The 24,200-nt window shown below is 51.9% G+C and overlaps 4 protein-coding genes across 4 annotated transcripts; 1 reads left to right on the top strand and 3 right to left on the bottom strand.

Moving 5' to 3' along the window:
- Positions 1-40: 40 nt before the first annotated feature.
- On the bottom strand, positions 41-2,080 carry MIND_01326800 (Laccase 1; the record flags this gene model as incomplete). Its single annotated transcript, XM_037369718.1, has 11 exons — positions 41-164; positions 209-253; positions 303-433; positions 481-562; positions 612-1,039; positions 1,085-1,155; positions 1,205-1,441; positions 1,498-1,563; positions 1,609-1,715; positions 1,769-1,903; positions 1,962-2,080. 11 exons carry the CDS (start codon positions 2,078-2,080, stop codon positions 41-43), a joined length of 1,545 nt encoding a protein of 514 aa, XP_037214216.1.
- Positions 2,081-18,827: 16,747 nt separating this feature from the next.
- On the bottom strand, positions 18,828-19,387 carry MIND_01326700 (uncharacterized protein; the record flags this gene model as incomplete). Its single annotated transcript, XM_037369717.1, has 3 exons — positions 19,223-19,387; positions 18,954-19,169; positions 18,828-18,899 (listed from the first exon to the last, which is right to left on the bottom strand). Exons 1-3 carry the CDS (start codon positions 19,352-19,354, stop codon positions 18,828-18,830), a joined length of 420 nt encoding a protein of 139 aa, XP_037214215.1. The 5' UTR covers positions 19,355-19,387.
- Positions 19,388-19,677: 290 nt separating this feature from the next.
- Positions 19,678-20,543, bottom strand: MIND_01326600 (Glutathione S-transferase; the record flags this gene model as incomplete). Its single annotated transcript, XM_037369716.1, has 5 exons — positions 19,678-19,759; positions 19,810-19,913; positions 19,960-20,074; positions 20,121-20,320; positions 20,370-20,543. 5 exons carry the CDS (start codon positions 20,541-20,543, stop codon positions 19,678-19,680), a joined length of 675 nt encoding a protein of 224 aa, XP_037214214.1.
- A 965-nt stretch (positions 20,544-21,508) lies between these two features.
- MIND_01326500 (uncharacterized protein) lies at positions 21,509-23,361 on the top strand (the record flags this gene model as incomplete). The annotated part of the gene is made up of 16 exons (XM_037369715.1): positions 21,509-21,529; positions 21,581-21,640; positions 21,691-21,774; positions 21,819-21,887; positions 21,940-21,975; positions 22,028-22,093; positions 22,141-22,167; positions 22,217-22,270; positions 22,324-22,344; positions 22,396-22,461; positions 22,509-22,535; positions 22,585-22,638; positions 22,692-22,712; positions 22,763-22,807; positions 22,857-22,925; positions 22,975-23,361. The coding sequence occupies 16 exons, from the start codon at positions 21,509-21,511 to the stop codon at positions 23,359-23,361; spliced, it is 1,107 nt and encodes a 368-aa protein (XP_037214213.1).
- Positions 23,362-24,200: the final 839 nt, after the last annotated feature.

Here is a 24,200-nt window from a genome sequence, read left to right as displayed (position 1 = left end):
CAAGTAGCAATAAATACTGAATAATTTCTTGTTTCTCGCTCTACTGGCCACCAAGCTGATCAGCGGTCAACGCGTCGTACGTCGGGCATAGTGTGCCCCAAGCATTAGGCTGGACTGAGTTGGCGACCGTGTCAGTGTCCTCCGCGAAGACGATCGCAAGGCCACTGTGCAAGAGTTTAGATGAGTTACAAGAAAAAGGGCAGCTTACACTTCGAGATGGAAATCGATGTGGCAATGGAGGAACCACGGACCACTGGTAGATGCGTTAGTAAACGGTGTAGGAGATTATTTTTGCCACTTACGCGTTGTCTGTCTGGAAGCGGATGGTGACGTTGTCGCTGGTGGAGCCGCCGATGGTAACTACATCTCGCACGACGGGGTTGACGTAGTTATAAGTCGAGTTACCAGCGCTGCGCACGACCCAGAAAGTGTGCTGAAATAGAGGTGAGAGCAGGAAACAGCCGCAGAAATACCACCAACACCGTGCAAGTGGAAAGGATGGGGCGACCCGACGGTGCCTCCCGGCATGGAGAGCTCGACGACAGAGTTGGGCGGGAGATTGCTGTGATAAATCAATGGTGATTTGGACAAGAATGGACGAGAGAGCTTACAAAATGCTACCCGATGGAAGCAGTTCAGCGGCAGTATGGGCACCGCTCATTATTTGCAGTAAAACAGGCGCTGTCGGGGCGACGAACTCGGCGCCGTTGACTGTGAAGGCCGCGCCGGTGAAGCCAATAGCAAGATTGAGGTTTACATCAGCGCCGCCGACGACAGCAGGCCCTGGAACGGGGGTCGATGCGAGGGGGTGGAGGTCGGTTTCGACGAGCGGAGTGCTTGAGCTGACTTCAGGAGTCGTTGGATCGACAGCTGCCGCGCCAGAGTAGCGCAGGATGGCCGAGTTGATGCCATTTTCGAAGCCAGATGTTCCAGCGTTGGCCACAGTGCGAATCCAGTAGTTATTTACTGGTTGGTTGGCGGTAAGAACAAAAGAGTATCGTTGGCCCGCGTAGATTTGAATTGAATCGACAGTTAACGGCTGAAAAGTGTCAGGGAGGGGAACAAGAAAAAGGGTGTGGCGTACCTGAGTGTTGACTCCGTCAGCTTCAATTATGGTCATGGTATGACCATCGATGCTAAAGATAAAGTTTGGATCTGGGTGCGCTGATTAGTCTTGAGCCCATTCGCTTGAAAGAAGACTTACCACAAGAGAGGGAGACCAGACGGAAGCGATAACGTGTGTTTTGAGTAACAGAAATGACAGCAAGTTGCGACGTTGGCCCGCCAGCAAACCGACCGAGGCCGTTAATGAGCGTAGAATCAAGAGTGGGGGGAAGGGCGAGTGTGTGAGCGGGAGCGTGGTACCAATCGGCGAGAGTAATAACAGTACTGTCATCGTCGACATCGTAAAGACTTGCGTGAGGGTCGTTGGGATCATAGACTGGAAGAAAACAAACTCAGAGATGCACATAATGGGTTTTGAAGCATTCAACTCACCGACCATAACCCCACGAAGGCCATCACAGTACTGTGTAGAGAGGTGCGAATGATACCAATATGTACCTTAATCAAAGTGAGTTACGGCTTCGAAGCAAATAATGCACTGACCGGCTTGACCCGCGCTCGAAAACTCGTACAAGAAAGAGTCGTTTTGGGCAATCGGGCATTGTGTCACGAATGCAGCACCGTCAGCCCACGAGGTGTTTCGTTGGAAGCTGTGGAACATTTAGTGCTTACGAGCGATGAATCCAAGAAGCTAGATCCTTACAAGCCATGCCAATGAATAGAACTGCTGAGGAGCATCGTCTTATCCGTGAGGGAGTCGATTACATTGATTTGGAACGTGTCGCCGACGTTGGCCTTAATAATAGCACCGGGGATCGTGCCGCCAGCGGTGACAGCCCTGAAGAAAGGTGGAGTAGTCAATACGAATGAGGTGAATAGTGAACTCGGAAGCTTACGAGCGAGTAAAGCCATCAGGAGCGACTTGCGCATTGACCAGAGTGAGGTCCGTGACGGGCCCAATAGCAGCGAGTGCTGGAGCAGCAAGAGCAAGAGCAAGGAACGAGGAGGTTAACATTCCAGAGGCAAATAATAGAATGAACAAAACGATGAAGGTCTGCGCGCTTTTATGGCAGACAGAAGCTGGCAGACTCAGAGTGGATCTGAGATTGTACTGTGCCCCGATGTGGGTTGGATAACAACACGGCAGGGGAATCCGAACATCGGACAAGAGCGCTGCAGAATACGAGATGGGTGAGTTGATGCGGTTGCCTGGAAAGCGTTTGATCGCAATGCGTGTCCGACCATATGAGTGCGACAGCACGGTGCTTTCCCTAAAGTAGAAACCCCATATAAGCACCAGTAGCTTCGGATTAACGCTATCACACAAACCACCATGTTCAAATCTCTTCTTGCCCTTGCTGCCCTTGTTTCCCTCGTCGTTGTCTGTCCCCTTCCTATTCTCGCCTGTCGTTTCCACTGAGCAAGGATAGGCGGTTCCGAAAGGACAGGTCTTTACCGCGACTCGTGAATTCAGGACCCTCACCGATGTGTGAGTGTAGCTTCCTTGTCGCTTGGTTTCTGTCTGACTTCTGCCAAGCGAGCCGTTCTTCGTGACCAAGACCACTACTATCACTTGGACGTACGTGTATAGTCGTCCTTGCACCAGCCGCTGACCCTTTCCACAAGTGCGAGCCCCAGCACGACCATCGCTCGCCCAACCGGCACCGTAGTTGACGAAGTGTAGTGTACATCCGTGTTACATAGTTGCTTCGAGTGTCGAATCACCACGTTCGTTTGAGTGCGCCTTCATCCGTTTCTTGAGGACTTGACCGACCATGAGAAAACAGGAAGAGAAAGTTTGATCGGCGAAGTCACGATTGATTGATTATGTCATGCAGGTCGGTGCACAATTGAGCAAAGAGAAGAAAAAATTAGTTCGGCAACTTACTGTGTATCGGTGCGGATATCCAGAGTCATTTGCATTATCATTCGCTACACTGGCAATCCAATAACAAGCGACCATATTCCAAAGTGCCCCCTCAAGCTTCAAGCAATTCACGGCAATGAAGTTGCGGAACTCGTTCCCCTTGGAGAATACCAAATGTCCGTCGCTTCCACATCTGAAACCGGTAGCAAGCCGATAAATTGAACATCCAAGTGCATTACTGTAGTATTTTTTGGGAAAATCTCCTGCTCAGGTTGATCATGATCGACGGCCCGGGCCGCCGGAAGTATACCGATCAAGTGAGAAGCATCCTCGGAACCGGAACCGAATGTTCACGATTGGCACTTGACACTTGTGCATCGCAGTCGGATAATCGGAGTGATATGCGAGATTTCCCTCACTTGCTGCAAGTAGTTTGTTCAACGTATGGTAGTACTACTAATAGTACTTACTTTATTGATTCAATGCGTCCAAGTTCAGTATCACTGAATAAGGATTATGTTCTGTTCAAGGGAAACTGATTCTGTCTCGAGATGACTGCCTTTCCGCAGCGTCAGGCTGCATCGTATCATTCCTAGAATAAGGTTTACTTCTACATATGGCGGCTTGATGCGCCGCTGCGCAAAAAGGACTCGGACGCGGAACACAAAGAAAATCTGCCGATGATTGTAGTGATGCTGCAGAACGTTAATTCCGGGAGCTCACAGTTTCTCCGCTGATTGACGGCCGCTTGACGCGCTGGGGCCATGACGTCTCACCGTTTGGGTAGGTCCAGCGTCCGTTTTTCCGCCACTGTGATTGGAACATCTACGCCTAGAGCCTCAAGTGACGACTGGCACTAATGGCAAGTACAACAGCCGTCCTATGACCTACGACAATGGTTTCAGACTCGGATGGTAGAGATGAGGTTCTCCGCTTGATTTATTGCTCGCAACCGTTCGAGTTTGAGATGTCCGCTACGTCCAGTTGAAGTATGAAGATTGATTGAATTGGGCTCCGCGCTCTGGCCGCGGAAGGCCGTATTGAACTGTTTTACTGCCAGTGTATAGTCACATGCGATTACAAGGGAGGAAACCGAGCAAGCCTCTCAGCAGGAGCTCGGCCCGGGACGGCTCCGCTCGAAGAGCAGAAGATTGGGTGAGGATTTGCCATAACTGATCAGCCAGCGATGGCCGATCTGCAGTATTGTGCTCAGCGTGCCGTCAACAACCACGAAGAAGATCAGCCAAGTGGACTCCGCAATCTGCACTGGAAGCTCGTTCAAGTTTCGCCGATGACCGCGAGCAGAGAAACAAACAACTGGTCATTCCGTTCAAGTTGGCGAAAAGTCTAGAGCCAATCACCGTCAAACCCCACCAATCAGCGATGACCGCCGAGAGGCTTCAGCCTGAGTCTGGTTCGCCATTTCTTCCCCTTCCATCCATCAAGTCCACGGCAATAGTTTTGAGTTCATCCGAACAACGAACTATGTAGCTCTTCGCAATTTTACCGTCTGCGGCATCGCATCATTACCTCGACAGCCTGAGTTCCGTCGGTGAGAAACTTACGCGTGTGCGGGCCAGGCACAGGCCGCAACATGGATCTGGCGCACGGTGACGTTGGGTTATCGAGGTCGGGGCAGCGGCCATACCGGTAGAGCGGGCGAAGAATTCGTGCCAAAAGAGTAATGAGCGCAGCGATTCCGTTCTGTCGACTGGGAGAGAAAAGAAAATATTCAGGGCCATGACTTCCGCATAAGAGAACGCTTACGATGGCCAGGTCAGTGAAGGTGATCTGGTTAAGTGCAAGGCACTCCGGCGGGCGCTGCGGCGCAGTTATAGGGCCCAACGGAGGGAACTGCGTCTGACACAATTCGGTCAATAATCAGAATCGTTCACAAGGAGAAAACTTACTGGTGTTTCGAAAACAAGGTTGAGATGCGACAAATTCAAGTACAGTCCTAACAGTTCCGTACCCAACTCGTTGACCGCGTGAGCAGGGAGATCAGGCGCAACGAGATGGTGTCCATATTTCGACCGTCAGTCGTGTCTGGCGTCAAGATATCGAGGGAAAGAAAGATTTCAGCCACGGTAATGTTCGGGCCCGGGGAGAGCCTGATTTCCCATACCACCTTCAACACTCAGCTTCTCAATGAAGCGACCCAATTCCGGACTCCCACGAAGGACGTTAGAGAGTGCTTGCGTTTGAGTTTTGGCTCCAAAAACAACCACATTGAAAAGTCAAGGTGTGGCAACGCGCAACCAAGGATTCTGAAAATCGTTGAAGGTTGCGAAGTCGGGGTCCGGTTGGAAAGTTGGTTGGAGAAAGAATCGTCCTGACTGAGACTCCTGAACTCGGGGCGTGGGACTAAGAATCTCGGAGATGATATCGTCAGGGAGGGAGGGGGTCCTCATTAGCTGCTGGCTGGAGGGCAACGTGTCCTACAACGGTCATTGAACGCAAAGGAACTTGAAGGAAAAGGGGACAGCTGTGACAGTGTCACACCTGTGACGCCCATATTTTCTCTCGTTGTTGTCAACCATCGCCAGCTCTTCCGCCCTCCTTTATGAGCTCTTGCAAAATTATACCCACTTCCTCAGAAACGGGCTGATCTTCATCTCATATACAACTTTCGCAGTGTTCCTACTACTGTACTATCTTATTATACAAGAGAGAACCCGTGAGAGTATGTGTGACAGCTCTGATGAGCCAATGGGAAGGCCCAGTTAGGATTTCCTAATTTGGGACACAACTTTTGCTGGCAACGACACGCCCGTGCGTAGCACGGGCTACTCCTCGTTTCATTCAATTCTGCGGGCCTGTGACCTGTGACACATGTGGCAGAAATGTGCAATTCAGCCAAATGTTTTTAGCTTTTCACTGTCATTCAGCCCCATTTCGTATCTAATTATGCCCTATAACTTCATTATAGTAATAACCTGCTCCTCGGAATACACAGTTACTTGTCAGTATCGTTGTAAGGGCAACCCCGGAGGCCTGAGATCAAGGTCCTAGCAGGGGAGGATCCAAAGAGTGAATAGAAGTAAGCAAATACAAGTGAGGCTGACCTAGCAGGGGAGGATCCAAAGAGAAGAAACTCTAAGGGTCCGCCTGCTAGGTAGCGGAACTATATACTGCGCTCTTGACGCGCCAAGGTTGATCGTTGCTCCGTGCAGTATGCCTGCGCCATGTCGCAGGCCAGGTCCCAGGGGGATCGCCAGGCGGGGGCGGCGATGCGCCTGACGGAGGCGGTGATGCGATCACCGGAGTCGGAACCGGAGTCGGACCGGAATCGGGATCGTCTCCGAGGGGCCGAAAGGGAGGTTCCCCTGACATCACCCCCCTTTGAATGCGGCGTCCCGACGCATAGACCGGAACGGAATCGAGTCGAAGGTTGCGGAGGCGATGTGCCGTGGTTTGCCAGGGTACTTACGGTAGAACTCCGCGATTTTGTCCGGGGCGAAGACGCGGTCGAAGCGGACCCACTGGTCGTGCGACGCGTCGTAGCCTTTCCATCTGACGGTAATTCAGCCGTTTATACCTCACCCTTGCGTCCAAGATCTCCTCTACTTCCCACTCCGGGACTCCGTCCTCGAGGTCCGGAGGGGGCTGGTCGTAGCCGGGTCGTCCGTCGAAGGGGTCGTCTTGGGCGAGCTCAAGCTTGACGACGGGGAAGACCGGGTGGAGCTTCGAGTAGCGGGAGGGAGGTCGAGCTTGTAGGCACCTTTGCTGATCTCCGCGACTATCTTGAACGGACCGAGGCGGCGGTGGGAGAACTTCTCCGAGGGGCGAGTCGTCCTGATGTCGGAGGCATCCAGCCAAACACGGTCGCCAACCTTGAACTCCGGGAGCGGAGTGCGTCTCCGGTCGTAGTAGCGCTTATACTCTTCCTTGGCCTTAGTGAGCGCGGCCTTGGCTTCGGCAACCCCAGTGGCAATTCGGTCGCGGAACTCGTTCACGGACTCCATAGCGGAACGGGCTCCGGGTTCAAAGCCCATGCGGGAAGCCGTCCCGTGTCCGTCATGAAGGGGACTTGCTGCGTGGATGAGTGGACGTGGTTGTTGTAAGCGAACTCCGCGGCCGGAATCAGCTCATCCCAGTCGTCCTGCTGATAGTTGGTGAAGATCCGCAGGTACTGCTCCAACTCCTGGTTGACGCGCTCTGTCTGACCGTCCGTTTGCGGATGATACGCGGTGGACGTGGCTGGCTTGATGCCGATTAGACGCCAGAGTTCTCGGGTGAAGTCCGCGATGAACTGTGAGCCACGGTCGGAGACGTACTTCTCCGGAGTCCCGTGATGGCGCCAGACATTCCGGTAGTAGAGGCGGGCTGCTCCTACTGCATCGACCGTGGTATGGCACTCGGAGAAGTGGGCTCGCTTCCCAAGGGTGTCCACGACGACCATGATCGCGTCGTACCCATGGGCCTCGGGAGCTCGACAATGAAGTCGACGGAGACGGTATGCCAGCGCTCCGGGGTGTTTCCGTCGGGTGTAGCTCTCCGTGGGGCAGTCTCCGGAGCGCCTTGGTGCGACAGCACAAGTCGCAGGTCGCGACGTACCGGCCGATATGGCGAGACATCTGAGGCCACCAGTAGTTCCGGGAGACCAACTCCAAGGTCTTGAAGCGACCGGCATGTCCGGCGACTCGAGTGTCATGGCAGAGCTCGATGATGCGCCTCCGGAGGTCCTTGTCCTTGGGCACGACAATCTTCCCACGGAAGTGGAGAAGACCACCGGAGACGGCCCACTCGTCGGAGCGTGAGGAGCGGGGGCCTCGAGCTTGACCTTGGACCTTTAGGAGTTGCCGGGCCGCTAGTGCGACGGGCTCCTCCAGGTCAGGCTCACCGAGAGGGGCATCGCGAATGTCGCGAAGAAGTTCAGAACCGGGACCGAAACGGAAACACCCTCGAGTGCGCGGACGTGGAAGAGTTCGGGCCGCAGAAGGACGACGCCGGAGTTGTCGGAATCGATTCCGTGGTCGGGTCTCCGAGAGAGGGCGTCAGGTCGGCCCATGTCGCGACCGGGCTTGTGGTGCAGCGTGAAGTCGAACCGGGAGAGGTAGAGGGACCAGCGGGCCTGTCTCCGGTTGAGGTGCTGCGTCTTCCTGAAGTACTCCAAATTCTTATGGTCAGTCCAAATCTCGACGGGATGCGCGGCACCCTCGAGGAAGTGTCTATACTCCTCGAGTGCGCGGATGATCGCGAGCATCTCCTTGTCGTGGATTTCGTAGTTGCGCTGGACATCATTTAAGCTTTTGGAATAGAATGCTACAGGGTGCCACTTCCCGTCCGGGGCGGATTGTGAAAGAACCGCCCCGTCGCATAATCAGAGCTGTCCGCCTCGAGTCGGAAAGGCCGTGCGTCGTCCGGAATCGCCAGGACCGGTTCCGAGGTGACCGCGTCCTTGATCGCTTGGAACGCGGAGGCCTCCGCGTCGCCCCAAGTCCATTGCTGGTCCTTCTTGGTGAGCGCAAAGAGAGGACGCGCGAGGGCCGAGAAGTCGCGAATGAACCTGCGGTAGAAATTAGCGAACCCAAGGAACTGCTGAACATCCTTCTTGTTTTCCGGAGTCGGCCAGGCGGAGACGCCTGCGACCTTGACGGGGTCCATTTCGACGTGGTTGTGGGAGATGATGACTCCGAGGTATTCGATTGACGATTTTTCGAAGTCGCACTTCTCCGCTCGGAGGTACAACTTATGCTCTGGAGTCGGCGCAAGACCTCCTGGACGATCTGTCGGTGTTTCCGGAGGTCGGAATGGGCGATCAGGATGTCGTCCAGGTAGATCATGACGTCTCCGGAAAGGATGAGGTCCTGGAAAATGTCATTCATCATCGTTTGGAACGTCGCGGGAGAGTTTGTCAGGCCGAAGTACATCACCAAGGGCTCGAACAGGCCTCGGTTAGTCCGGAAAGCTGCCTTCCACTCATCACCTTCTTTGATCCGGACGTTGTTGAAGCCCCAACGAACGTCGAGTTTGGTGAAGTAACGAGCGCCTTTGAGCCGGTTGATGAGGTCGTTGATCAGCGGAAGGGGGTACCGGTTTTTGACGGTCATCGCGTTGAGGGCCCGATAGTCCTGGACAAAGCGGAGTCCCCCGTCCTTCTTCTTGACGAAGAAGACCGGAGACGCCATCGGAGACTTGGAGGGGCGAATCCGGCCCGTCGACAGCCCTTCCTCGATGAACGCGTCGAGCTCGCGTTGCTCAAGGGGCGAGATGGGGTACACCTTGCAGTTGGCCGGCTTAGCGTCGGGGACGAGTTCGATGGCGTGGTCCCAGGTTCTCCGTTCCGGGAGCGTGTCGAAAGACTCCTTGTTGAAGACGTCCTGGAACTCTTTAGCCCAGTCCGGGATCTCGGAGGGCGGGGGGAGCGGAGTTCCTGGCGAAGGCTTCAGCCAGGCGCTGCGAGACAGTACTGCCAGCGCGTATCTCCTCCGAGGGACGGAACGAGGTGTAGAAGATGCGGTCACCATCTTCAAGCTGACCATCGTCATCGTCGTCGTCAGAGTCCGGCGTCAGATCAGGCAGGCCGGAGTCGTCGCCGGAGACGGAATCGTCTCCGTCATCAGACCCAGAAAGGTCCATGGCGCAGACCGAGGGGAACGGGCCGGAGCGGAGTCGCTTCTGGAGCAGCCGGAGTCGCCGTAGCTCAGTCCGTTCAACGCGTTCTTCCTCGCGGCAAGTGGAGCAGCCGGGGGGGCACCGCGTCATCTTGACCTCCTTGGTTTCCCAATCGATCTCTGGGTTATGCTTCCGCAGCCAAGAGTACCCCAGGATGAGGTCTTGTTTACCGAGATGGGTGACGGCGAGTTGAACGCGCTCGGAATGGCCTTTGTAGCGTAGGACCAAGTCCGCGATCTGGTTGATGGAGCCAGCATCATTCGGAGTGCCATCGACGTTGAAGACCGGAATCGGCTGCGCCAGGGTGCGGACCGGAATGCCATTCCGAGCGACGTGGTTCGTGTCGATGAAGTCGGAGGTGGCACCACAGTCAACAAGCCCAGAAAGGGAGAGCTTCAACGCACTGGTGGTGGACTCTAGCTCCAACGGGAGGTGGAGGGAGTTTACTCCGGGGGAGGCAGCGACAGTGTACTGCTTGGGCAATTTCTTTTCCCAGGCAGTGAGGCGGCGAAGGACGACAACCGGAGTCGCGGGCGGAGTCGGAGACGGAGTCGAAATGGGGGCAGGGGAGGGTATGTCTTTCGTTTCAGGCTCGTCGTAGGGCAAAGGAATTGATTCGTCATACAAACAAACAGCGAAACGATTTATGGACGCGAACGAGGGCACACCAGTCACTCGTCGCGGGGGACAAAATCCTCTCCGGCCATCGACTCCGCAGCTGTCTCCGGCAGCGCAGCTGTGTCCGAGTAGCGGGCGATCAACTCCGCTAACATCTCGTCACCGAGTTGTTGGATCACCTCGTCGAGGATGTCCATTGAGCGGACATCGGGCGGGGAGGGGGCAATCCCGGCGAGATGGTTTGGGTCGCCGCACCTGAAGCAGGCGCGACGAGGGGCACCCCGAGCCCTAGTGCGATCCAACTCCATAGGGACGGGAGCTGGAGGCGCCGGAGCGGGGCGCGGGCCGCGGGTGGCACGACCGGAGCCACCGGGCGGAAAGGGGCCGGAGCCGGGATGCGGTTGACCGGAAACGGAGTCCGAATCAAACCGCCAGGCGTCTTGGGGGCGGCTGACTTGATCAGCTTGGCCCGGACCAGGGCCTCGTATTGACGGAAGGCCCGGGTGCGCCAGCTAAGGTAGTCCCGGAGGTCCGGGGGGTCGTTCGAGGACGTGATTCCGTTGTTGATCAGGGGGTCAAGTCCGTGGCGGAACTTGGTCACCTTGACCAACGCGTCTTGAATCCGGCGAGGTCCATCAGGTCCTCGAAGTCGTCGGTGTACTGGTAGACATCCTTTGTGCCCATGTGATAGGCGGAAGTCTCCAGTTTGGAGAGAGCATGATCTTGCTCGTTCTCCTCGACGAACCGGAGTCGAAACTCGGAACGAACGAGCCCCAGGACGGAAACGGAAACGGGGCTTTGCTTCCGTGGCGCTCCGCCCATTGCTGAGCGGGTCCTTCTGCCATAAACGACATGGCATAGCGGACGGCCTTTTCCTCACTCGCCTCTCCGTTGACCACAAAGGCCTCAGGGGCAAGGCGGGCGTAGGTGCGGACCGCGTAAAAGGAACGCGCGGCCGCGTTTCCGATCGCCGTTGAAGGTGAACGGAGGGTTTGGTCGCAAGACCAATTTTGAGGCGAGGTTGATGTCGCCAAAGAGGGCTTCGAATCGCCCTGAACCGGAGTCGGAGTCGGAATCGACGTCTCCGGGGGTGGTGTTGTTTGGGGTCCGCCAGCAGTATTAGCGGCGGCAGCGGCAGCGGAAGCCTGGGTGGTGAGAAGAGTAAGGGCCTCAGTTAGGCGGTCGATTTTCGCCTCGAGTGCATCCAGCCGAGTGTCAGCGTCAGGAGTAGCTCCGGAAGGCATGACAGGTGCGGGGACGACAGGAGTGACAGAGGAGGAGGGGACAAGTGGTAGGGGCGGTGACGAGGGCGGAACGGACTCGTATTCCGAGCCTGAGTCAGCGCCGAACCTAGCAATCTTGTCCGGTTGATCCCGTAGAGAGTTTCTTCTGCTGTAAGGGCAACCCCGGAGGCCTGAGATCAAGGTCCTAGCAGGGGAGGATCCAAAGAGTGAATAGAAGTAAGCAAATACAAGTGAGGCTGACCTAGCAGGGGAGGATCCAAAGAGAAGAAACTCTAAGGGTCCGCCTGCTAGGTAGCGGAACTATATACTGCGCTCTTGACGCGCCAAGGTTGATCGTTGCTCCGTGCAGTATGCCTGCGCCATGTCGCAGGCCAGGTCCCAGGGGGATCGCCAGGCGGGGGCGGCGATGCGCCTGACGGAGGCGGTGATGCGATCACCGGAGTCGGAACCGGAGTCGGACCGGAATCGGGATCGTCTCCGAGGGGCCGAAAGGGAGGTTCCCCTGACAATCGTCCTAATCCGTGATAGCAAAACCAAAGCTAGCGACGACCTGCAGGGAGTCTGCGTCGCCACTTCCTCCCTTCTGCGTCCACTAGGTCGATGTTGATCGTGCCCAGTTGCTCTGACCAACGGACCCAACAGCTCTTCGCGATGTCCCGCCTAAACGGACCATTATGAATATGATGTCTGAGCAAGTTTCAAAGCTGGAGACCTACTCGTTCGTCGGCCACGTACACGCAGGAATGTGTATTTGGCGTATGTTGGGTATCGAGGTCGGGGCAGTGGCCGCAAAGCGAGTGAAGAACCGGTCCCAAACAGGAATAAATCCGGTGAGGTCGGTCCGTTTACTAAGCAAAAAGCTCAGAGTCTTGAGCACCACGCAAAGGAGAAGATGCATACTGGGGCCATGTTGCGCGATAGATCCCGAAGGTGATCTGCGAAAGGGAAAGACACGGGCGTTGTGGGCTGAAGCTATCGCCTGATGGTGGGTAGAATGTCTGAAGCAGGTTACTATTAGCGCTCTGCCCAGAAACATGATGGGAACTTGCGTGTATGCCAGGAGTAATTTTAAGATGCGACAGATTGGGGCAGAGGTCGAGCAGTTGTGCGCCAATCCCTTCAACCACCTCCACCGGGAACACAAGAAAATCGAGCTTGTGACCGTGCGCCTTCAACATCGCCTCCCAGTGCAAGTTCGTGTTGTTGTGATAAGGCTTCGTGTATTTGAGGATACGAAGTGCCGGAAGACTGACCGAGGGTCAACGATAATGATCGATGAAAAATGGAAAATGGAAACAAACTGCAGGCGAGCCAAGAGAAAGACCAAGCTTGGGTGAAGAGCAGTAGATTCCAGATGTGCTAGAAGTGGTAATGAGTTTGGTGGGACACCGACATCATCATCCTGGAAGCCGATCTCGCTAGACCAATCCAGAAAAGTTAGAGCAGGCAGATGGGCGAATACAGATGGTGAACACGGCCTCGAGTCGCCGTTTAATGTTATGCGCAGCACAGACAAAGAGTGGCCTGTGCATTGGGCAAGTTTTAATACTGTCCGCATCGAAATCGGGCGGCGACTGGTAAAGCTTTTCATCGTGGTCAACTTGCCAGACAGTAGTTGTTGCTCAAGAAAGGACTCGTCCCTGAAGCTGCAATAATGAAGATGTAAGTAGAAATATGGCAGACCAAGTTTCTAGTTAAAAATCAATCGTCATTCAGAGGCGAGGATCATAAAACAAACTTACCAGGAAAGTTTTAGACACCAACAGTATAGGAAGTCGCGCTGGAATATCAGGTCGTACTATCCAAGTCGAGTCCTCAACTTCCTTTTCTTCACGTTCTGGGTAAGACATGGCGAAGTAAATGATCCGTGACCAGATCATTTCCTGAACCTCGACGTTTTGATCATGCATTGGAGAAAAGAAAGGATTGAGAGCGGGTATTGGAACAGGGTTCTTCGCGTCAGGCCTTGCATGAGATGTAGTCAGTAATATAGTCTTCGTCAAGAAAGTTGTACCCTTCAATAATTGTCAGTTGGACGAGCTTTTGAAGTCTTGAGTTCGCCTCTAAGTAGATCCGAGCAAAGAGTTCGGCTTTATCCGCAAAAAACGGTGACAGGATTTGAATTGTGCGCAGAGGAACAGGCTGCGAACCTCTCGTATATGAGATGGGCGTCGTGTATACCGGTTATGCTGACAGTTTCGAGGCGTTTGGATCTGGAGAAAGCTTGGAAGATGGGCCGTAGCCAGTAGTCACGGGGGTCGAGGAAGGGAACAAAATGCGTCTACCATGTCAAGTCCTGGTCAACAACGACATGGTAAAAGTGGACATAATGACCCACCAAGGACATCCAATTTGCAATTGCTGCGACTATAGCGTCTTGTAAAGCGCGAACCATTTTGTTTGGTCGTTTTCTAGGATGGTTCTGGGATAAGAGCAACCTGCAAGGGCTGATGAGATGGAGACCCCGGCAAAGACCCTCAGTCGTGTCTGGCGTCATGATGTCGAGGGAAAGGAAAATGTCGGTGATATTTGGTGACAGCTTCAGAATGGTATGCATGGCTCCCCCATAGCCACCCTCGACGCGAAGCTTCTTGATGAAGCCACCCAATTCGGGATTCCCGCTTAGGGCAACGGAAAGCGCTTTCGCTTGGGCCTTCGACCGTAAAACGACGACATTATACAGCAAAGGAGTGGCAACGCGCAACCAAGACTTGCAAACAATGAGGTAGGCTGAGGTGGACTCCGAAAACCGCTGGAAAGTCGCAAAGTCAGGGTTGGAGAAGGTATCATCTTGGACTCGAAGCGCGGGACCGAGAATTTCGGAAACAATCTCGTCGGGGAGGGAGGGGGACATGGCCAGGTTACGAGGCTGCGTCGACGTAAAAAAGGAGTGTGTGACGTCACACCGCGCCGGATGTCCGAGACTCCTGTTGACGCGTTGACACTGAGGTAGCGTTCAATACTCTACATCGATGTCTGACCGTATCGGACTGAGTAAGGAGCTCATCAAGACGGAGACAAGACGAGGGTTATGTCTGACTCAGACTCGAAGCAAGTGCATTGGCCAATTCTTGGCATGTAGCCTACTTAGTACAGAAAACCGCTTGATCTGGTGATCGGACATGAGACATGAGACAGCTGTCTCATGGGGACATCAGGAAAAAAGGGAACTGATTACCAGTGTATGTAATCTACAATATATGAATATAAAGCCTCAAAATGCATGTAAACTGCCAACTGCATTATAGATAATAATATGTGCTTATACACCATCTCCATGTCTATAAGTATACTGCAATGCTTATAAGATCTAAAAGCCTTGTACAAAAAGGAAAATGCTTATTGAGGTTTATAGGTATTTATCAGCATATGTATGTTGGAGGGAAAATATATTAAAACAACTAGACAATGCTACACCTGTATCAACTCAGGTTCTATAGCACTCATAGCTAAGTAAGTAACAATTTATCTAAGTAGTAGCAATGAAATGAAGGTGATTACTAGTTAGTGAATGGGAATATCTTCAAACAGACTGACTACCTTTCAACGATACTCATGAAGGACAGTCAGGGAATGAACAGAACAGCTAACAATAACAATTGGGTGTAAAGTGTTACTCTTATGGGAGTTGAACTGTCAACCTCACAAAATTAACACTGTAATTTACAGTGAAACCATTAGACTAAGCAAGAGTACCAGAAGATAAAGGTCATAGGCATATATCCTGGTTCTTGCTTGCTCATTATAGGTATTCCTATTGTCTTTAACAGATGACACTATACTGTTTACTGTTATACATAGAGTACACAGATCCCAGAATAGATGAGCATAATTAAATCTTCTATGATGACAAAGTGATGTCTATCATTCTGATAGAGACTCAGAGTAGGACAGTGAGTCTGACTCTGACTGTAACTCTGGTGAGCCAGATTTAGAGGGGAGGACATTGGAGATACCCAGGTTAAATAGACAATCAAAAGTTTTCAGTAGGCTTGCAAGTCCTTTTGTGTCCTTGTAAATAATAGATATTCAATTTAGATCATTACAAGTATAGCAAAAGGATGATATTGCAATTGTAAACATGTTGAAAGAATGATATTACACTTATATTCCCTTTAAAATCATTAGGACTATATTACAACCTAGCTAAAGTGCTTTTAGATAGTATATAAGTCCCTAAAAAGTCTGGGGAGTGCACTATAAGCACTTGTGATACTCTATAAGTGCTTGACAGGCCATATCAGGATTATCTGATCTAACAGCACTTACAATTGATCCACTTTTTTCCTGATGGAACTGTGGAAATACCCAGGGGGGCATGTAGGTATCCACCAGGGTGATAGTATCTTCTCTCCCTGGTTGTTCACAGATGGACACATGGTTCTAATGTCTTTCCCCCTGGGGCAAAAGCAACTAGTCCCCTGGTTGTTGCTCTGAGATGCCTCTGGTTGTGGTAGTAGTACACTGGGGGATGTCTGCAACATGCCCAGGGGATATAAGAAGCCTATGGATTATACAAGTCTAATTCCTATATAGTTGTATTCTAATAACAGTATATACTATAATATTTCTCTGATGTGAATACTAATGATAACAATTCTTACTTGATATAATTGAGCTTTTGTTATTATTATTATTATTATTGTCATAAGCAATCTTGTTGTATATAATACTGTAGTGTTTTACTCAATTTGGTGCCCATGTCAGACTGCGGGTCTGGCTGTGCAAGGACTTCTCCTAAGAACGCGCGCCCGGAACAGAACAGACAGATCGCCGGGCCCGCGAGTACTGCGAGCGGGGTAGATTGAAACCAAAAGGGCCTGTTAACTTGGTCCCTTATCACTGTCGGTGGTCGAAGGTTCGAATTGGGTCGTATCGGGCCCGATGAGTCGTTGGCACCTCCTTGCATGGAGAAAGGTAGTTCTTCAGACGATCTAAGTGATAGAGTATATGGTACGCTATCGCACATTATATACTCGGGCCTGCAAAGGGGTGATCAGATACCCTGGCCTCTCTTGCTCCTCCTCGCCCTCGTTCCTGGCCACAGAGAGAACAATTGTATGTCCCTTGCAGGCCAGGCGCTACTCCTGACCTCCTAGCACTCCTCCCCAGTCCCCTGGTGGCGAGTTGGGCTCGGCAATGGCTCGACACGTCGTTCTCGGTCACGTGCTTCCTATGTGTGCATTCCTCCTACTGGGGCGCATGTTCCCCGTCATCACATGCTGCGTGTTACGGGCCCGCAGTGGCCCGACACCAGCGCCAGAGCAGACAGGCTGGGTCTTATCTGTGACAGGACCCAGGGTAATTGTGTCAACCTGGGGCTAACATCAATATTACCCTAGGTGAGTGAATACTGAGACCCAGGGCATATACTAACATCACCCTGAGTAAAAGACAGATCATACTGACGTGCGCGAGATTCGCGCCAGCCTGGAATCGGGCCCCACAGCCCGCCCATAGCCACTACAATCGGGCATGCGCCATTTTGGCTGGCAAGCGCCGGCCCGGGGCGGTGTTTCCCGATTGGGTTGACAGGCCGGACCGAGCTCCGACCCGAGCTCCGTTCCACTTCAGGCGACAAGCAACCAAGAGGAGGCCTTGGGGGCCTTTGGGACACGTCCAGCACACGTCTGGCAAGTTGGGACGACGCCAGAGGGCGTCCGGGGTATGAAGTACCGGCATAGCCGTGTCGAGGCGCGTCCAGAACACCGCCAACCGCTGGTGGACCGAGCGGCCCAAGCTCGTAAGCGAAATTGTATCAACCTGGTGCTAACATCAATATTACCCTAGGTGAAAGACCTACTATACCTAGGGTGACAATCAAGAGATAACAAGTATAGACAGTAAATGAATCTTTGTGGGTCATTTTCCCTAGCACTTGAATATTAATCTAATACACAAAACTACAAGAAGATTGGGCTACACTAGTAGCAAGTCATATAGGATTAATTTGAAGATTTAAAAAAAATGACAACACAGTAACATTCTTTCCAAGCTTGAATCCAGAGACCTAGGAATATAAGCAGCATTATACAGATAGACCAAGCTAGAACTAATAAGAATTGAATTCATTAGTTTATGATTTACATGCCACAGCATATATGTATTTATTCTGAATCAATTTTTTTACCACCACAAAGTCTACCTGGATGATATACTAGTACTATAAAGCAGCAGGTTTTGTATATTGACTTTGAATCAACACTGCTAGTGTCATCATGAAAATATCTATATTTGTATAAAATGAGAAAGTTTTTGCCCAATGTGTACATTGAATGTTGACACCTGGAGAATCTGATCATTCTCACATGGTGGTTTGGACAAATCCTCTGGGTGAATGTGAACAGTATACCATGGGAAAAGACATTAGAACCCATGGAGACATCTGTGAACAACCCAGGGAGACTGATCATTTCCACATGGTAGTTTAGTCAAATCCCCTGGGGTGAATGTGGGCAGTACCATAGGGGGGAAGACATTAGAACCATGTGTTCATCCGTGAACAACCAGGGAGAGAAGATACTATCACCCTGGTGGATACCTACATGCCTCCCCGGGTATTTCCGCAGTTCCCCATGAGACAGCTGTCTCATGTCTCATGTCCCATCACCAGTAGAAGCGGTGGTCTCACTTAGTACATCATGATCCCGATCTCCTCACTTCAAGTTCATCACCTTTTCCTCGAAAAACTACTGGGCTTACTTGCTAATCATAGTAACTGCCACTGCCAGTGGGCCACTGGCAAAGCTTTGGCTCCACTTTTCTCCCCACTGGCAGACCTCCCACGCTGTCTTTTCTCCGCATGCTCGAACACTAGCTTGAGGTTTATGCACTGAGCCAGATTCAGGAGCATGACAAGTATTTCAAGCGACCTCGCCTTTCTTTCGCGGATGTGCGGGGCCGTGGGCGTACTTACCGTGCAACGGCAGTTTACATCAAGCTTTCAAGAACTTGACTCCGAGTCGCTATTGTATGAAGTACTATCTCGTACTATGGAACGCCGTTACGCTCCTCGTCAGTTCCTCTCATTCATAGTTGCCAACCGATGACCAACTTCTCGTCATCACCATTCTGAAATCGCCCCGTTGACATAAGTACTGTTATCCACCCAGTGTTTCAACTTGAAACCTTTACACAGAGTGCCCATGAGAGTTACTTACACCTTTACTGGCACCGGCTGCCAGTGACTGCGAGTCCGAGTCGGAACTCGCCAACTATTGGATTGGAAAATCTCTAGATCGCATTCAAGTTCAAACTCCCTAAATCTGACTTCCTAGTGAATTGAAGCCCTTCCCCAGGTTCCCCTGCTTCAAGTTCAAACAAAATTACATGCCAATGCCGCTGAGCTTAGACTCCTTCAAGTTCTTCACATTCATCCAGTCCTTTGCTGCCACTGCAGTGTCGGCCCATTGGGACTACAAGCTCGGGGGCTTCGTATCCGATTTGCCTTGCGCGGCGATGTCTGCTATCGCACCTTCCCGCCTCAACTTGGCACACATGAGCATTGGGGAACACGACGGACAAAAATCACGATGACAGACCTGTTGGCCGCGGGTAGCTTGGGTGCTCTGAGTCGGGGCAATATGTTGTATAGTGGGTTGGGGTCCAATGCCATCCGCAGTGCCCGCCTTATGGCTTCCTGTTGTGTTCTGAGTATGGCTGCCAGTGGCGGATTTGGTGCCTTTGCTGTTGCTCGACATGTTGACGCTCCAGACGTTCAATTCAGCTGCGTCGGATATATGTCCTCCCAGAAGGTGCTCAATAAGAACCTGTGATGAGAGAGGTGGGGGAAACCGCACGACTTAAATACCTTTTGGCCCGCGGCATGAGGACCCCACAGTAGAGTCATTTTGAGCCCATGAATGGAAATTGTGTATCCATCAGACACCTGAATGCTGTGATTTGTGGGTCCGTGCGTGAACTGCTTGCTTGTCTTCAACATCCCAACAGTTCCGATTCGGATGACTATAATGAGAGGTTCTCGAATATTCTAGTATGGACACAGTTATCTTTCGTCTCTGGATAACACTGATCCGCATCTAATCTGACAAGCTTAAGGCCGGGCTGACGCCAGAACATGATCGACTTCCCTTACGTTGCCCCACTCTATGCGTTTGAGCCCCGGTTCTTTGCAAGCGGCTGAAGAGTCCTGTTCAAGTGGTACCGGAGTAAAGCAAGGTTGGCAGCTGCATAGTGCAGAATTTGGCCTGTGTCGTTGTCATATTCCTTGACTATAACCGGGACGATGAATAGATGTATTTCAAACTAAATGTTCTTTCTGGACACAATACCACCCTGTGCTTCAAGCTCGACCCATTCCGGAAGCAATATGAGGTTCTTCCACCACCTGTGTGGTATTGGTCAGCGTGAGCACAACCACGGAAAACAAGGAACAACTCTGCAACGTGTGGTCGCTTGTTGTCGGTCAAGACATGGATGTTGGCATAACGAGCAAGCAAAGGGGCGTGGGTTAGATGGAATATATCGACCAAAGAAAGGCTCTGCGGATGGTAAGGGTCTTTCACAGGGAGAAAGGGTGGGGCGCACATCTCCAGCCGTATATTTTTGCTTGCTGAGAATGACTTCATAGACGTCCAACTTGGCTTCGAATAATTTGACCGCTGCCGCAAGGGCCGTAGCATCAGTGTTTTGTCCGTAGTGACTATGCACATAAGTGAATGCTTTGAGGCCAAGAGTGTAAAACTGACGGCTTGAAAACGACTTCCTCGACCACCGCTAACACAGCTGGGTAGAAATGGCACATCTCGACAGACATTGCCTGGTCAAAGATAGCCAATCCTCTCGCGTCACCAGCATCTGGAACAAACTTGGGCCCTTGACCGGGATACTTGTTCTCGATATAGCGACAGATTGCGCGGGACTCGTAAAGGATAAATCCATCATCGTCCTACACGAAATCGGTGAGTACGGTGGGCCAACACCAAAGAAACGCTTACTATCACTGGGACCTGGCCAAACGGTTGCATTCGAAGCAGCTCGGGGGACTTCGGCCCAACAGCAGAAACTTCGGTGGGCACGAATTCGAAAGCAATCCCTTTCGCAGCCAGAACGATGGCAACCAGAGCCCCGCCTCCACCGACGCGGTTGGCTGCATAGAGCTTGAGAACCATGACTGATTGCTGGGGTTCTAGCGGGAGAGCGTCGCATTTTTATAGCAGTTGGTGGAACGAAGGAAAGACCGATGAGTCATTCACGCTTCGTAAGCCAGGATCTGAAGGAAGATAGACCACGAGCGCCAAAATGTAGTTGTTATTCTTCTTCTTCAGGCTCGCGCTTGCTACTGTTACGGTCAAGTTGTAACCGTTGCGTTGAAGCCGAGCCGCTCGCTCATCAATTCTTTCCTCCCTGCCTATAAGTGGCTAGCATGCTAAACTGTCCGTCATCTGTCGCCCCTTCGCCGCATTCACTCCTCCGAGAAGAATCCTCCCCAGCCGACTCAAACACCACCGACGGATTGGGAACACAGGATTTGTTGTGCACAATAATGTCGGCTGAACGTGCGACGTTTTATGTCTTTTCTCCGTCCACTAATTCAAGATCATTGACCAGAATTCTACGCATGCAAACCTCTCCTCGCCCACTGGAAGACCATGAACTATCCGCACGCGCGTTGAAGTCAGGAAACTTGTTTTCGTGGTTAGGGAAAGAATAATCGTGATGGAAAGGTGCGTCCACCACCCGTTTATTTGACCATATAGGACCTAACGTGTGTTTTCTCTTGCTCGTCTTCCTTGTTCGCCCTCCTCCGTTCCACAGATTCCCAATGCTCGCTCAGGCTAGCCTTGTCGTCAACGACTGGGGCCCAAGCCGCCAACTCAGTTCGAGGAGAACGAAGTTGCAAGGGAATGAAACAGGAAGGCTGAGCTCAGACTCATTTTCGTTCTCGAACTCCATCTCAAACCTATGCTATACTATGACCAAGACAGGAGCCGCGTCTATATCCGCGATGTCATAAACTCCGCCGGGTCCTCCTTCGCTACTTGCTCTGTCGTCTCATCCTGTTTCACCTGCTTCACCTACTTGCACACCACCTAAGCTATAATCAACTCCCTCTTAGCACAAACCCTCTTCAATAATGTTTTCATATGTTTCCCGGGTCTGTGGTTACTTTTCGGCCCGCCAACACCATTAACCTCGTTGTTTCCAGATGTCGGCCAGAGAACAAAAACATGTCGACTTACTTCTGAAGGAATTGACATCGGCGCCGGTGTGTTTTCCCTCCTCCTATGCAGGCGCTTGTGTTCACATATTATCCAGGTTGTGGCTGCACACCGTGACCCTCCTCCGTTGTCTCAAATCAATCGACGTCCTTTGCATGAGCCCTTTAAATTTCCCTCAGCGGTAAGCCTTGGTTTTATTCGGGACATCACTGACAAACCTCACAGCGTGCGGGTGCACACCCCGCTCCATTCTTTGGGCCCCAGTCTCAGACTTTGGCCTCGACGTCATCTTCGGTGGGCTTTACTTTGTTGTGAGTATCACTATTGACCATTCTGTTTCAAGCAGACGAATACATTCTCCAGCGGGACGGCGCCGATGCCTGTGCGTCTTCTTGCCGACCAAGCGCCTCGCTTGAAAGCTGATCTTTCCGTAGATGGCTGGTGCACATCAGCCTATGCAATGGCCTGAGTCCCCCGTCTCAACAGGATTCAAGTTCTCGGTAATCCTCATTTCGTCGGGATTCTTTCTGTTACTGATTCCAAGCAGACAAATTCATTCTTCGGAACGGCATCGGTGTGTATTCCGCTCGACCGAGGCTTTCTTGAATCTGACTACTTTGTAGATGGCTGGTGCACATCAGCCCAGTATTCCGTTGCCTTCAACCCCCACTCGCCCCGTTCGTACCCAATCTTCTACTTGATCATGATTGTTTACTGGTTCAACAAGCAGGCAAATAACGACGCGACACCGGTTTGTGTCTCTGTAAACTGAGTCTTTTTTGAAATCTCATCCTTTTTGTAGATGGCCGGTGCACATCAGCCTATACAATGGCCTGAGACCCCCGTCTCAACGGGATTCAAGTTCTCGGTAATCCTCACTTCGTCGGGATTTTTTCTGTTACTGATTCCAAGCAGACAAATTCATTCTTCGGAACGGCATCGGTGTGTATTCCGCTCGACCGAGGCTTTCTCGAATCTGACTACTTTGTAGATGGCTGGTGCACATCAGCCTAGTATTCCGTTGCCTTCAACCCCCACTCGCCCCGTTCGTACCCATTCTTCTACTCGATCATGATTGTTTACTGGTTTAACAAGCAGGCAAACAACCAAGCGACACCGGTTTGTGTCTCTGTGAGCCGAGTCTTTCTTGAAATCTCATCTTTCTGTAGTTCGCTGGTGCCCATCAGCCTATGGTAGCGCCTCCCCCTCAAACCGTCCGTGCCCATTATTCCACTTGACCTGTTGCATAACCCAACTTTTCAGGTGTTCGCTGGCTTCACCGTCGTAAAGCCCTCTGCGTTCGATCTTGCGGGGCTTTGCAACAATCAATGGGTTCGGTGAAATGCTATCTATATTTCTCCAGCTGAATGAATTTATATAGGCAGTGTCAGCGGAGCCGGGAGCTTGGCACGAGGAAGTGGCAAGGCGGCGATCGGCGAGGAATTCTAGCTTCTTTCCACGTACCCCGGAGCCGGGACTATGGCAGCGTGAGTTGGAGCGGCAACGACTTGAGAGAGAACGACCCGCCAGGGAGGCCGAGGCAAGGCGACGGAAGCGCGAATCTATTGCGGTCCAGGAGCCAAGGAGAGGACAGTCCGCCGCGGCCCGGGACCTTGAACTGCAGGCGCAAATGATTGCTGCAGAGCGACGGATCATGGAAAAGCGTGAAGCCAAGCGAATGCGGAGAGCGAGGCGGGAGGCGAGGGAGTTTGAGGAGCTTCGTCATTGGTATGATGAATTTGTGAACGAGCCTATGAACATGGACTAGCAGTACTTGGTTTTGCAACAACGGTAATTTGTACTATTATCGAGCACTTGAAGCAAATTTTTGGTTGCGTGTAACAAGGTTGTGACCAGACTACTTTTCTTCTTGTTCACGCATCATAAGGCTCAAACTGCACTAGTACCCTCTTCTTATCAGGCTGTTATTCAACCGACCACGGTTTATTCTTGTGTAGTCTGGCTAAGGGGTTTAGTCCATGCCTGGTGGTACACATTTCATCAGATCCATCTCCCAAACCAACGTTAACCTTGTAGTAGTCTAACTCTGGACTCGGAAGGATATGAGAATTGAGAGACAACCGCGAACAGCAGGTCGTCGCGCTTTCTCGGTACAGTACCTTGTCAACTAGCTTGTTCAGCCTGACTTTCAACAGCTTCTGATTTACTGCTGCTCGACTGGCCGATCTCCAAATGTCATGTCCACACAACTCGGACTGTTTCGTCTTGGGCAGCGATATCTCACTTCAAATTTGTTTCCTGGTCTCCATTCTAACCTTACTATAGTCCACAGACACATCCTGGGTTGAAAATTACCTCAAGATGCTGCCTTCCTCATTGCTTCACTCAACCTGAGGTTATTCGTGGCAAGCATGGTCAATGAGCAGATCGTTGGGTGTGATCGAGGGAACGAAAGGCCACTGGTGCGTCTACTTCCACCGTTATTTCAGCGGCATTGTGTTTGAACATTCTCTCAAAGGGCTATGGATACATTTACAATTATCGTCTGCTCGCCCACCACTCCTAGGCATCTCCCATCTGGATGTCGCCGTCTCCGTCGACTTGCCCGCCACCGCTGCCCGACTGAATGGCACATTCAGCATTTGG

Source organism: Mycena indigotica (assembly GCF_014461135.1).
Source record: "Mycena indigotica strain 171206Taipei chromosome Unknown Mind.scaff0014, whole genome shotgun sequence".
In the NCBI taxonomy this organism is placed as follows: Eukaryota; Fungi; Basidiomycota; class Agaricomycetes; order Agaricales; family Mycenaceae; genus Mycena; species Mycena indigotica.
Note: the sequence above shows the minus strand (reverse complement) of the source record. Positions and strands in the feature narration are given on the sequence as shown.